Source organism: Bombus flavifrons, chromosome 10, assembly GCF_040668555.2.
Source record: "Bombus flavifrons isolate JBK064 chromosome 10, iyBomFlav1_principal, whole genome shotgun sequence".
Classification (NCBI taxonomy): Eukaryota; Metazoa; Arthropoda; class Insecta; order Hymenoptera; family Apidae; genus Bombus; species Bombus flavifrons.
Window position 1 is genome coordinate 3,492,752 of NC_138451.1, and position 14,427 is coordinate 3,507,178.

General features: G+C 44.2%; 1 protein-coding gene across 5 annotated transcripts in view; it reads right to left on the minus strand.

Moving 5' to 3' along the window:
• heca (hdc homolog, cell cycle regulator) overlaps positions 1 to 14,427 on the minus strand; it is a 166,725-nt gene that overhangs the window by 127,939 nt on the left and 24,359 nt on the right. For 4 of the 5 annotated variants that reach the window (XR_011174224.1, XM_069121678.1, XM_069121686.1 and 1 more), the window contains exon 2: positions 10,559 to 10,655. Coding sequence is in view for 3 of the 5 variants with exons in the window: in XM_069121678.1 (XP_068977779.1) it covers positions 10,559 to 10,655 (97 nt within the window). In the remaining 2 variants the exon portion in view is untranslated. Of the gene's footprint in view, positions 1 to 10,558; positions 10,656 to 14,042; positions 14,227 to 14,427 lie in introns of those variants that run through there. The other variant, XM_069121685.1, reaches the window with a different exon arrangement.

Here is a 14,427-nt window from a genome sequence, read left to right on the forward strand (position 1 = left end):
GAGAAACGATCAACATCATTGAGAGCAATCGTACGGCAGAAAAGGGTATCGTAACGGGCATCGAGCAAGCCAATGTCCTGGCAGTTGCCATTTCCATAACGGGATTTTATTTCCATTTTCTCGCTGGCAGCAGGCTGAGGTCGGAACCGCGCAGGAAAATAGAGACGAAGAGACGATGTGAGGTGGTACGCGAAAAAAAATGGAGAATTTATGCGTCGCCAGGAATCGAAAGAGGTGGAGAAGTTGGTCGCCGGATCCCCGGGATATGCAGACGACCGGGAGGTACCTTCCGCTGAATATCCGCGCAACTTTCAACGGGAAAGCTGACATAATGCGATCGAACGCTTTCTCCTTCTGACGCAAGAAACCCGCGAGGCGAGCACCGGAAAATTGAAAACTCGTAATTGAAAATAATCACGATTTTACGACTCTCATACCGATCAAACAACGTACGATCTGTGATGTGTCTTCGAAACTGTGTAGAAAAGAAGAAGCGTGCCATAATTTATTGTTTCGCTCTTATTATTATCGACATTATTCGGTATCTATTTCATCGAATTAATTATATTTAACGAGTAAGAACCTGTGTACGAACCAATGGTTCTATATTTGAGATAGAAGGGCGACTTCCTGTTCCGCGAATCTGATTATATTCTAGTAATATCCTGATCATATCCTTGTGAAACGATGTAGCTGTTTCGATCGATGTGTTTCTCTCGACACTCGATACATTGTTCGGTCACACAATCTACCTGTTCTCGAGGCACACCGGATATTGAAACTCGCGAAACATATCGCCACGTATCGAGCGGTTTCGCTTAATGGCTTCTTGGATTGCAGGAAGAAAACTGCCCTATTTTTCCAGAAAGCTGACGCGGAATCGATATATTATTCGTTGGTGGTCTGCTTTCGCGTAATGGATCTCGACAGGATTTATCACGGATTTCGTCCAACTATATCTTTCGTCTTTCGCTGAAACTTGCTTGCAATCGATGACAAGCGAGTCCTCGTCTTCGATTTAGACAAGAAACGAACCGTGTGAACGCGAACTCGACCAAAGCGTTGCTAAATCGCGTTACAAAATCGCGTTCAGGCGCGCCAACGCTGCAGCATATATCACCGCCCAAGAGTACACGCACTTGCTTCCTTTTTTAGTACGTACGATAATTTAATTAGAAAATTGCAAACAAAAATTATCCATCGACACGCATATAAGATGATTATATACTGCATATCATTTTCGATTGTATCTTTCTAAGTGTCTTTTTAACGTTAAAAGATATCTCAAGTTCGAGCAAGCTATGGAAACGTTGTCCTCGGTATGCTCGATATCTTTACGCTAAATATCTTCCGAACACGTCCCGAATCTTATTTGTTTTACGAAAAGCAGAAGATTAAGATATAAAAATTGGAGAATCCAAACTTTCTACTCTTCCTTTTACGAAACGCAATGGTTTATAAACCAAGCGATTAAAATCCAACATCGATCGTTATCTCTGTCGCACGGAAAAAAAACAGCTTTCTTCGTTACATCCTACGCACCAAACAGTGGGAGCAGCAATCGTCGAAAGAAATAATTAACAGAGTGGGTGGTTGTTCCGTGGCCCAGTGCCATAGAAACGATTCATCGAAAGGGGCCAGAGAAAAATTTAATGAAAAGAACCAGCGGAGGCTGGCTAAGTGGTACGTGGATCTCGACTCTTCGTAGGAACGAGAGAAAGGGCAGCTTTTCCGTTTAAGGAGAGAAGAAAGCCGGTCGAGCAAGAAGGGAAGCCCGTAAAAGGCGGTCCGAGACGTCGGCAACCGATATAATGCGAGTCCGCGAAAACGGAAGCGAGCGTCCACGGCCAACCACGTCCGTTACTTTCGTCCAGAGCCACCACCAATTCCCCTTTTCTTTTTCATTTGCACTGGCCCGCCTCGATTCCACTCCCCGACGTTCGTCGAGTTTCTTTTTGCTGCTCGGCCAGCCCTGGGCCGAACGATGTCTGCGGAAAGAGCGACATTTGTCTCGCCGATTATGACGTGGCCCCTACAGCTCCTTCTCTTTCCATTTTCATCGCGTTGTTTCTTTCAGTCGCCTTCTGCTCGTTTATCGTTTCTGCCGCTAGAAGAGCCCGCGTGCCGTTTTGTCGGTCGTTAAAACCATTTGTCAGGATTCACGAGGAAATGGAATTCAGGAAACGACGATCTCGGTGCAGGATGATTCGTGGCATCGATCTTTGTAGCGATGCATGAGAGATCTGGCGACTTTTGGGCAATTTTTGGACGAAAATTGAGGGAAATTCGAAGCAAGGATACAAAGGACGCAACAACGGACGTAGTTAAGGACGTAGTTAGGTTGTTCCGTAACCGGGATACCTTGAGGGATTTCAAACGCGACGAATATATCAGAAACAGGAGCACGATAAATTTCAAACGTAGTAGAAAATCGTAAAAGGAGGAAAGAATAGAGGAATTCCTACTGTACAAATTTCAGTAATTAGGCAAAAATGACTTGACGCCCAATAGCTTCTACAAATGCATCTCTTCTACGATAAAAGAAGCTAAAGAGTCTGAGAGACCGACTCCACGCGCGATATCTTTGCGATTTCGTTTCATTCGTAGATTAATGACCGCACGAAGGAAGGAGAAAATCGTTTCAAATTATCGTTCATAATTCCGAGGGAGGATGAAAGGTCACATGGACGCTGTAACGATGATGACGACGACGACGAGGAGAAAGTACGCATCTGTCGTTCATCACTCCCCCTCCGATTATTGGCCCAACCACTATCGTCACAAAGGACCCACATTATCTTCGGCGACATTAAAGCATCGCGTGGGTCAAGAATGATTCGTGCCATTTCCGAACGAAACAAATTACGTTACGAAAATAAGCGTGTACCCTCGGACCAAGTTTAACTTCTGTTGGAGCAGGAAGGATCAAAATGAAACGATGGTCGTGGCTTGTTTCCTGAGCGACCACGAAAAGGAACGACCACGCAGCGGGTTTACGTATATCAAGTTCAGGGCCAAAAATAGTTGTGTGCGTGACGTGGGACGAGAAAAGCATGGGGCTATCTTGCATCGATCCGGTTGAGGTAGGTCTCGGTCTCAAGGGAGCCACGAGACTTATCCCAGTTCAGGGAGAAATTTCAAGGATATTCCAGCTCACGCGCGGATTCCTCGCTTGGAACCAGATTTCTCGCGTCATTACCATAAAATTCTCATTAGGAATCGCCCTCGTAAATCGATCATCCGTTCAACCAACGTCGATCCTCAAGCATCAGATTGTACCATAAGGTAGCGTGTGTTTTGTTCCACGTTAACCATAAATCGTAACGTTCGTCTATAGGTTACATTTTGTACATCGTTTTATAGCATTTGTTAGTTTCTTTCGCGCGTATCTATTTTAAGGCGTAGAATTATATTCTGACGTTTAGAAAAGTATATAATGCGAGGGGAAAAATAAAATATGTATCCACGTGTCTTTTTTCAAAATACGCAGCATCGTATTCTCCTCGTTTCAATTTCGAGGAAAGCGACTCGAAGCACCGAGCGAAGAAATTGGTAAAATGAGAGGCAAGGCGGAAATAAAGGGGAAACTGAACGAGTAACGAGAATGCGTTCGTGGAAAAAAGGGTAGTCGAACGAAAAAATCGGCACAATTATTTCTCTCTGAAATACGCTCGCTCGCGAGCAACGAGTCGGTGAATTGCGCGGGTTGCGCAACAGGAAGGCGAACGTTTAAGCTAATGACCTTTAATGCAAAGCTCCATTGTGTGCGTCGCGAGACGAGCTTGGAACGAGGGTTAACGCACAAAATGTACCCATCGGAAAACAAAAAAGGAAAAAAGGAATAAAGCCGGAAGGACGAGGGGAGGAAAAGAAAGAGGGGCTAAAAGAAAACGAGAGGAACAGGCCGCACTTTCGAATAATAACCAGCGATTCTCGTTTCAATCTGCGACTGTTCCGAATTCGAATATACGCGGTCTGATTTAAAAGTAACGAAACTACTTTCATAAGCGTTTTTGTAAAAAAAAAAAAAGAAAAAAGAATAGTTCCCTTGGGAAGCGATACGTCGATGGTGATGTTTTTTTCCTATTTGTTGAAGCAATAGGAAAGAAAGACTCTCGCAAACATCCGAGTTGTAACACGGAAAAGCAAAGAAAGTGGTCCCATCGTTTCTGAACCCGACAACGTATGCAACTGTGCGACAATACGTTAAATATACAAAAAAAACAATAACGTTCAGTTCTTTAAAAACTAAGAAACGCAGAAGGAAAACGTAATAATCAAATAAAAAACTAGAAATTGGTGGTATGAAATTCCTATGTCTGCGTGATATATGAAAAACATAACTTTGTCCATTCTTCTCCCCGCGATCTGAAATTTACTTTAACTTCGATTCAAACGAGCGAACGACGATCTCGCGAGGAAACAAGTTCGTGAAAAATTCCAGAATCTGATAAAAGTTGGACCGTTGCGTATGAAACGGTTTGAGAAGTATGGGTATACACACCGTGGGGGTAGTTTCTCCGTTTCGACATAACGAAATTAGGAAAGCCAGATCCCTGGAACTGCTGGCGGAAAACTCAACCGACCGAACTTCTGCGTCCATCGTTTCCTGCTACCTCTGAATTTAATCAGCGCCGACAGGCAAGGGGCTAGACGCGCGCCTCGAGATTATATTACTTAGAAACTATCTTAGGAATAACACGGTTCTTGCAACGTCCATGGAGAAATTCGCCGGCTTAAAGAGCCACCCTCTCCCTGCATTCGATGCGGCGCCAGACCAATGTAGTTTAATCCTCGAGGATCGCAAGAGCCACTTCCGGTATCAACGACGCGACGCGTCGACTGTTATCAATTCTCCTAACTACATTCGTTCGTGGAATTGCATCGTTAACTTTGTTATCGGCTATAGTATGCTAGGTGAAACGACGAGGAAAACGCGAAGCGGTAAATCAAAAGGAAGAATGCAAATTTTAAGCACGAAACAAATTATACGACGAGATGGAATTAATTATCAGCGTTATACGAAACACTGACAATTTCCTAAAGTATCTTCGAATCGACTGAATCTTTGTATCATGAACGACGGTGTATATAATATTTGTCGTCCTACCGCTACTCTATCGTCTATCATTTCACATTTCCCCTTTTGTTTATTCATCGCTTTATTGTATATTCATCTTGTATTCGTAAGAAACGAACGAATAAAAAAACAAAATATATAGTTTCCTCGTTGCTGACGTCCTTCATACAAAAAGAAACGAAACACGTTCAAAGATATCCTAAAATTCCCAAGCGATGTTCCATCGTGCAAAGTTACCCGAGGAGCCGTTCGAAACCCTATAAAACTCGAAACAGCAATTAGCCTGGCACGGAATCGATTTCCTTTACGACGCTTGCAAAAAAAAGTCGATATACGGTCGATCTCTCGATATCTCTCCTTACTTGCCGCCGAGAGTCTCTGTTTGGCCGACGACGTGGACAAGGAACAAGACGAGCAGGAATCGGTGACATCGATATCTACCGGTACACACGGTGCACGATAAATTCCGGCTGGCGTTTCCTATTAGCTCCAACCGGTTAAGCTCGCTGTCGTACATCAGCGTCAGTTCATCGGGAATCAATGTCCATCGAATCGACGGAACGAGAAATCACAGACAGACAGACAGAGAAAGAGTTAAACTCGGAATAGGGATAGAGATTCTCGAGTACTGGAAGAAGCGACTGAACCGCAGGCAAAAGGTTTTCAACGTCGTGCTTTTAATTAATCTCTGCTCCCCCGGTCGCGAGTGCCATTCAGAGAGAACTCTCGCAGTCGCTACTCTTCGCAAAGCGAAGGAGGCTCCTATCTTCGTAACCGCCAACAAAATATCGCGCCTGGTATACACACACACCGTCCAAAGAGTTTTGGCCAAGGCACTTACCCAAATTTTCCCGTCTTCGTTTTCCGACCGTACTTCGTTGGACGAGTCTCTTTCTCTTTCGAGTATACCGTATAATATCGGGATAAAATTGTCTCACGCTTATCTCCGAAACTAGTTTTTAAAAAAAAATGGCGGTTTGTAGCAACTTGTTACAAAATTTCGTCATCCTATTAGGTATTTTTAAAAAGAAATCGCCTTTCATCCCAACAGATTCGTCTCGCTTTCGGCAATGTCGTATTTAAAATTCATCCTACTGAAACGTGAAATCGTTTTTAAATCTTCGAACACGGTTTACGTTCGAGCGAGGTTTAATCTGAGCAGAGATTACGACTCTTCCCAACGCGCTACGCGATTGCTTTGCAATCCAAACATTTGCATTTCGCAGATAGAAGGGTTGTAGACGAGTTTTAACGATGCATCGAAGAGAGAGTATAGAGAGAAACGCGTGCGAAACAAGGATCCGAATTACTGGCTCGTCAACGTTCGATGAATCGGTGTGCTGATAGAATACCGATGATGGCAGAGCACAAAGGTCTAAAAGTACATAGTAACCTAGCCACACCCCAATTTAAAAGTACACCGGATAACAAAGTAATTGCACTGTAACACGCTACCTTTCCGTTTTCATCGCTCTGTTTACTATCTGCTCTAACCGCGTCTTGTATCGGGTATAAACGGGTATATCTTTTAGATAAACGGAATTTTTATGGTACATTTGGATGGATCGATAATATAGGAAACTCAAATTATCTAGAAGCTCTGTAGGAGTATGGGGGTTAAAACCTGGACACGGTTCGTTATAATACAAGGGGGAGGAACAGGAGAAATACACACAGAAACGGTCCTGTCGTGATTTCCAATTCGCGCCAGCAATCCCTGGTTTTAAAAACGACGTGACCGCGGGGCAAAGGGTGCGCCAGTGCCGTCTCCATATTGGTATTCAACGCTCAAAAGGCAAACCTTGCATTCTGCAGTTCGATAGCAAAGGGCTGTGTTCTGATCAACCCCCGATACTGACGAATATACTAGGGTTGATTCTACGAATCCCGGCTATCAAGCGTGGCTGAAAACATTTCGAATCGTTGGGAAAATTTGGTTTTTCACAGTAGATTCGCTGCAAGTATAACACGGTGTTTGGAAACGAAGTGGCTTTATACCGTAGTTCCGAATCAACGATGAAGCATCTTCGGCTATTACAAAATTGTGGTTGCTTAGTTACAACATCTTTGACACCATATACCGACGTATTACCCGTTTACAAGAATCGAAATTATTCTATGTATTAACTTTGAAATACACCTAGCTACGCAGTAATAGTATAGCGTTAATAACGGCCCTGGTTGTTACGGCTACGTGTGGATGTGCTCTGTTGTGCAACGAACCAATTCATCTCAAACATGCGGCGTTAAATATTTCGATCGAATTGCACGAAGACTATCCCTAAGCGTGCGTTGTTGGGTGATGCGTTGCCATGGGAGGACCTCAAACAGAGGGTGCGTCGTGCAGTTTGGAGGGTCGGTTCCTCTTCGATCCACCTAGAATTACTGCATATGCAAAGCCGTGTATCCGCTACAAAACATCGATCGTTCCTCGCCTATTCGAATCTCTGTCCAACGATCAACGAAGCGAACATCGAAAGAGAGAAAAGCGAGCGATAACGCTCGAAAGCAACCGACAAAAGGGGCTTATTGCGCAATAGGTCGCGGAACGATGGGAGAGCTCTCGGCAAGATAACGCCGCACACGCTAGAAACTGGCTCGCTTTTATTTCCCATGAACCTTAAAGCACGGAAACGCGACTTTTTCGCGCGGACGTTGAAGAATCCCTCGCGTGATTCGTCTCGCGCGGCTCGAACGAAAGGAATTCGCGCCGTAAACTCGCGTTGCACCATGTTGCATTCATTGTTGCTTCTAATAAAGCATGCGCCTTTTCTGCGTTTGCAAAAGGAATAAATAACGCCCGGAGCACCGTGGACGAAGGAAAGGCGAACAGGCAGGCCCCTTTTATGGGCTATCTTCCTGGAGAGCTGAAACGCAGCTTCGCGATGAAAGGTTATACGAGAGAGCCAGACGTGAAAAGAGCACAGGCTGCCTTCCCCATTCTGTTATGCCCGTGCGTATTTCACAAAACGCGAGCGTAGTCCGCGAGTTAACGATATCGTAGAATTCACGCTCAGGATGCTAACGACCGGCTATGTAAGTCGCAAATTAACCCTCGCCGATGTTTTTCGGTGGTAACCCTCGTGGACCAACCGTGCATTGGTCCTGGCAATGAAAATGCGAGAGGGTAGCTACTTTTGTACGCATACAGTGGCTCGCAAAAGTATTCGAACGCTTACGACGAATTGTTAACTGAAAGTAATATCTTCTACCTCTTTGTCGAATCACCAGGATAGAAATCTAAGTTTCTCATTAAGAGTAGTAATAATATTTTAATATCTACTATAAATTTTGTATGGCGATTGTTTACAGTTCGCGTAGATAATTTTGTGAGCCACTGTATACTTCGTTATGGTTGCTCGTTTCGGAACGTTTCACCGCCATTTAGCGGAGTTCAGAGGGGAAGACACGCCGGCTATTTTACTAGTTATTCTCTTTTTTCAACTCGTGCCAGTCGGCGCTCGAAATGGTGGGTAATTTGAAAGTCGAAACGAAGGTGCAACAACACGCTTTCAAACTGGCTATTACATACGGGGCTATTACACGGACACGTATAATACAGGGTGGTCCGACGAGAGTAAAGTATCTTTGGATCGAGCTGTTTTTCTGCTACATAAATCACGTGCTCGACGATTACTAAATTGACTTTCCTCGTACATATTAATTTCATTCGGCCAGCCCTATCGATCCGTCGGTGTATAATCGCTTGTTACCGGGTGAATTTATACCACTGTGTAACCATGTCGTTTAATCAATTTGTAATCCATCGATTCATCGCCACCGCGTGCGTTGCAAATGCGCAAACGGAAATACGAACTACGAAACACCGGTGTGACGCCACTAAAATCGTTGTGGAAATGAAAGCATATTGTTCCCTTTCGTTGCACCTTTAAATTCCCATGCACGTAAACACTCGCGCTTTAGTTACAAATCACCGGAATTTAAAAGTATCGTTTCATCCTTTTTTCGAGAATCAACGAACCGTCGATTTAATCGCATTACAATCGTTCTACGACCTTAAATTTCTAACGAAAGATTTCGAATCTAAGGGCGGATATACGCGTATTTCACGCACTAAACGAATAAAACGAATCCAATACTTTAGATAATTTACACAGCCCCGAATATCACGAATATTCGATACATTTTTCCTTTAAATTTTCCAAAAATGCGCAAACACGAGCAGCATCGCTATAGATCGTCAGAATTTAAAATACGATCTTCAAAAATGCAACGCATAATTTTGGATATCCCGTGCATTCTCATAAAATTGTTCACAAAGCCATAAATATCCACAATCTACTCCGAAAATCGTCAAAAAATTCTCTGCACGATCGCGCGAAACGTACGATGCCGTATCAAACAGGCCCGTATCTTCTTCATCGATCGACCTACCGCAACGCGTACGCGTCTCGTCGCCAGAGGGACGATTAAACGCCAGACCAAGAGCTTCGACAGGCTCTCCCTCTGTAATATATATGTATAATATTCGCGTGTGTGCATACACGGCTGAATGCGATGAAATCGAGATTCCGGTGTAATAACGAGTCACGTGAACGTGCATCACACACGAACAGGGGGTGTAAGTGCACGAACCACCGCGTGGGAAATGGTATTGATTTTGCCTCGTATTTGGGGTAGGACGACAGTGTTACGGCGTAGTCCGGCAAGCCAAAGGATTCGTTACAGGGTGAACGCAGACGAAAAGCGAAGCGGACTTCGCGTGAGAGATTATTTCGACGAGATCTCAGGGTGGAATTCATACGCGACGCGCATGGCGTTCTCAAGAGCTACGTTTAAGGATTGTGAGTTCCAGCGCGATACGTTTCTTGAATAATTTGTTAACAAATTCTGAGCCATGGGTGGACAAAACTGAACGTAGAATAGCTCTTTTTCTTTGCAATAACGAAACGAACGTACGACGCAGATTGAGGAAGTTGAAATTTCAGCGATCAATTACCAAATTATCGGAATTATCAGTGTTGAGATAACTGCCTGAATAATATACACATACTACGTGTTAAATGGAAACGAAAGGATACGATAGCATCAAGTTCTGGTAATTTATGTACTATGCATGTATGTACTAAAAGATACGACAAATTTCGCGTACTTGCAGTTAATTGATATACAAACGCGTACAATAAATACAATGGCGTACGAATGCTTCTTGTATCTACTGTATAGGAGTAAAAGGGAGAAGAATGGAAGCGAAGAATTTCTTAGACGGACTTAAAGCAAGAGGATCTGCCGGCAGTCACCGTGACCTTGCTCTATCGCGTACCTTCCGCTTTAAGGAATCCCGTATAGCTCCTCTTCGCTTTTCCCGCAGCTCTAGCGAGGTTACTATTTCAAACTTTCCCCGATCGTGGTTAACGTGTACAGCGTGAGATCGAGTCTCGAATACGATACGACAAAGTGTACGATACACGAGATATTAATTTAAATAACGCAATGCGAGATTAGTTGTTCTTTTACCTTAATGTGATAGGAGTTGAGTTTAGTGCGTGGCAGGCTGTTGAAAGCGCTGAAATCCAGACGACGGGAGAAGATTCCATTCGCACCGCAACTTTGCCTGCAACGGAACATAGAAATACATATTGTACTTTATACTTTCTCTTTAACGATTATATATTATTTCTAACAATTACAACGACCATGAATTACATAAATATTACGATGGTACCTAATACACTTTTCCTATACGCTATGTTGTTCGACGAAATTTTTGGGGTTAAAAAAATACAGTAGAAAAAATCGGGGATCCTGAGTTTCATGATACGTAATAATTCCGTTCCTCCCTTCGCTTGATAACCCTCGGCGTGTCGCGTAACGGGAGGGTCGCTTTTTGAACTCGTACGTTTATCCTCGCAAGCCGATGAAAACGAGCTCGCTGAAGATACGTAGCCTGCGTTCTACCACTCGTCATTGAGTTTCGCGTGCGTGCCAGCCAGGGAATACGCGTGGATACGCGTGTGCCTACCTTCCCCGGCTCATATGCCAGAAAGAAAAAGAGTCGCGGAATATAAACCCAGCCGAATGGAAGAATTTGCCGCCGGACGAACGCGAAGCGTACCTCCGCCCTCGATCGACGCGTAAAACTTTGAAATCTCGCAGAAGGGAAACTGAATTCTCGAAATTGCTCTCGGCTAGATAATGTCTACAACGTCGGAAGGGACGTGGAACTCGACGGTGGTAGACGAGGATTCGGTTCGAGGCGACGCGAGGAACGCGCATCGTTGAAACACGGGAGAGCACGTATCTGCGTTTCACACTCGGCTGACCCTGATGTCTGATTCTGCAAGCGCCTGCGACTGACGTCTATCCCAACGACAGGTAACTTCTGTCGACTAGATTCCACGACGAAACGAGTACGCTCCCTGGTAGAGCATGTTTTGTTACTTTGAAGAGGAAATCGATGCTGAGGAAACTCTGCAAAGTTCCTAGACGAGAATATCGTTGTAGCGATATGCGTGTACCGTTCTATCTGCCTCCGGTTCGTTTACGTTCTACGTTGTTGGATCTCGATGCATATCGCGGTCAGAGATACCTTAATATGAATATTTTTATTGCGATTCGCGACGTCTAAACTTGACACACGCGATTCTCGGAAGTCGGCCGGATTAACTTCGCTTTTTTGCAAATTTTGTCGATTTTGTTGTCTCGATACAATATTTAGAACTGCGAACGATAAACGGGAAGAATTTTCGTCCAACTTGATGTTCGTAAAATCGAGGTGCTACTCTGACTTACGCTTTTGTAACATTCATTTATTAAGACATCGAAAAAACGAGAAATCTTACGAGAAATTTACAAAGAATAATTGTGAAATCATTAGAAAATCGACTGGCTCAACTTCTCAACGATTCGCACGTGACCCACGCGCCGATGGAAAAATACAGATCGTATTTTTTTCAGGCTCGTGGAGCGGATGCGAAAAAATCGTGGCGATGACCGTGGAAATCGCGCCTGTGGACGGAAGTTACGTCAGAACAACAGCAGGAAGACACGAGCAAACGAAACAGGCGCGCAACAGAAAGGTAGAGGCAGAGAGTCAGCAGGCAAGAGAGCCGGATGAACGACTGGCATTGTGTACGGTGGGGGCCGACCTTAACCTTGGCCTCCACTCCAACGAGTCCATCCTCTATCCATCGTCGCCCGTATTCGTAACTTTCGGCAATGTCAACTCGGGGTCACGAAAATATTGCGCGCTATCGTCGCATACATCATGCATACCGCAGATGCGTAGAAAAAAAACATCGCACACAACTGTATTATGCAACGCGACAGTCGGTGCATTCTTTTTAGCTTCTTCGAGCGTTGTTGTTCGTGCATTGACCGAATTCGCGAACCGTGGAAGAACGCAGAGGAAGAAATATATTCTCCTTGGAATAGCAAAAATACTCGATCGACGGATAGTTGAGATCGTCCGATCGTTCTCGCGATTAATTCAGAAAAAGGGGAGCGGAATTATAAGAGGAATTTTCGTTACGCTCGGATATATTGTTGCAATTAAATAAAGTTGTGACCTTGGAAACACATGATTTATTACATCGTTGCACACGAAGGTCACGAGAGAAACCACAACGTAAGTACGTTTTTGCTGATCTTCCTCGATAAAGGTTTATTTCGCATACTAAATATCATAACGTATACTTTCAATATTTCATATATTTTATCGCAGACTTTAGCAGCTTTAAATTTAGGGTGTCGTTAATCGAACGAAGTAACCGGAACGTTTGAAACGTCGAGAGAACGAGGCTCGTCGAATTCGTCGCTCCAAAAAAGGATCGTACTCGGTGCTGGTGCATTTGCATGCAAGCAGAGCGTAACGAAGCCGCGTAATCATTGCTCGAAAATCGATATTTACGTTCGATCGCGAAAGACCGAGCTTGCACCGGCGTCGTACAAATATAGGGGGCCGTGGTATCTCTGTGTGTCGTTAATTTACATGATGTTAGAACCGACCAAAGCGACCGGTTATTTTCAATCACTGCCACTTACACGTTACTCGTCTCGCCGCCGATCGTGTGTGTTCGCCATTCGATGACTAACGCACAGCATGGGTTACGCAACCTCCGCGAGAAAGGAGAATCGATAAAGTCGTTATTTCGTCGGGACACGAATACCGTCGTCGCGTGACGATTTCTCATGAAATCGCATTAACGCGATTACCGACAGTACATCGGTTCGAAACTGGGCAACGAGAGTCGAGCATTAAGCCGGTGAGAGATGGAAAAACGCGGAGTTTCTGTCTTCGAAAGCGTCAGCATTCGAATAGCGCTGTATTTATGGCGCGCGAAAGTATTTGAACGCGTGTAGCAAGAGAAAACTTGGGAAACTTTTTCAAATATATTACGCGCGTCACACGAAAGTTTTTGCGATGTCATTAAAATTTGGAAGCAATTTGAAAATTTATAAAGAAGAATAGCGAAATAGACACGTGTACGTATGGTATTAGTAAAAAATCCAGTTAGATTTATTTTAAATTACTCTTCGTAGATTCGCTAGAATTAGTGGAAGATGGAATCACCTCCTTATATTTTTATCTTCCTAAATCATGAGCGCGGTGTATCTAGAATCCCAAAGCTCCATTAGCATAGACCGCCATTTCAGCGATTGCAACAAAATCGCGATGTCCGTGCTCGTCGACAGCCTCTCCGTTACTTTCTCTTTAATTGCCATCGGTGAAACATAATCCGCGTAAAAAGAGAATCAGCCTCCTCTCTATTCTAACCGGGAGAATTCTTAAAAAAAAGACTATACTTGCTAGCCATTAAAAGACCACGATGCAGCGGCGTGCGTACGTGACGATCGCTAAAAAAAAAGGGTTGTCCCGCGGTTCAATTTATTCCACTAAAGAAACCGGTTTTCAAAGCTAGGTCGTGCGTATTATCGTGAAAACGGCTGGGACAGAAGCGACACCGTGTTTCTCTTGGTCAGAAAAAAATTATTATCTAACCTTGACGCCGTCAGTAGGCCGCGCACGTCACTTCCGAATTGATGGGCGACCTGGAAAGGAAACTGGCTTATCGCGAATTTCTTCGGATTGTGCACGCCAGTGTGTTTCGTCAAACGTTCACGCATTGTTCTTCGAACGTGAAAAACCGCTCCGTTGTTGTCGATATGCGTCGACGTATCTCGGCTTTTAAAACAACACTAGTTTCTTTAAATAGCCGCCTCTAGCGGATAGGAAAATCGAGCCGAAGAGATATCTATTTATAGACAAGTTGTCGGTACGATTAAACGCGGCCATTTGAAATTGTAATCGACCAATTAGCAATCCTTGTCGCCACGAATATGCAGATTCTACGGTCGCGGTATGATTAGGAAAAGTTCCATGACGT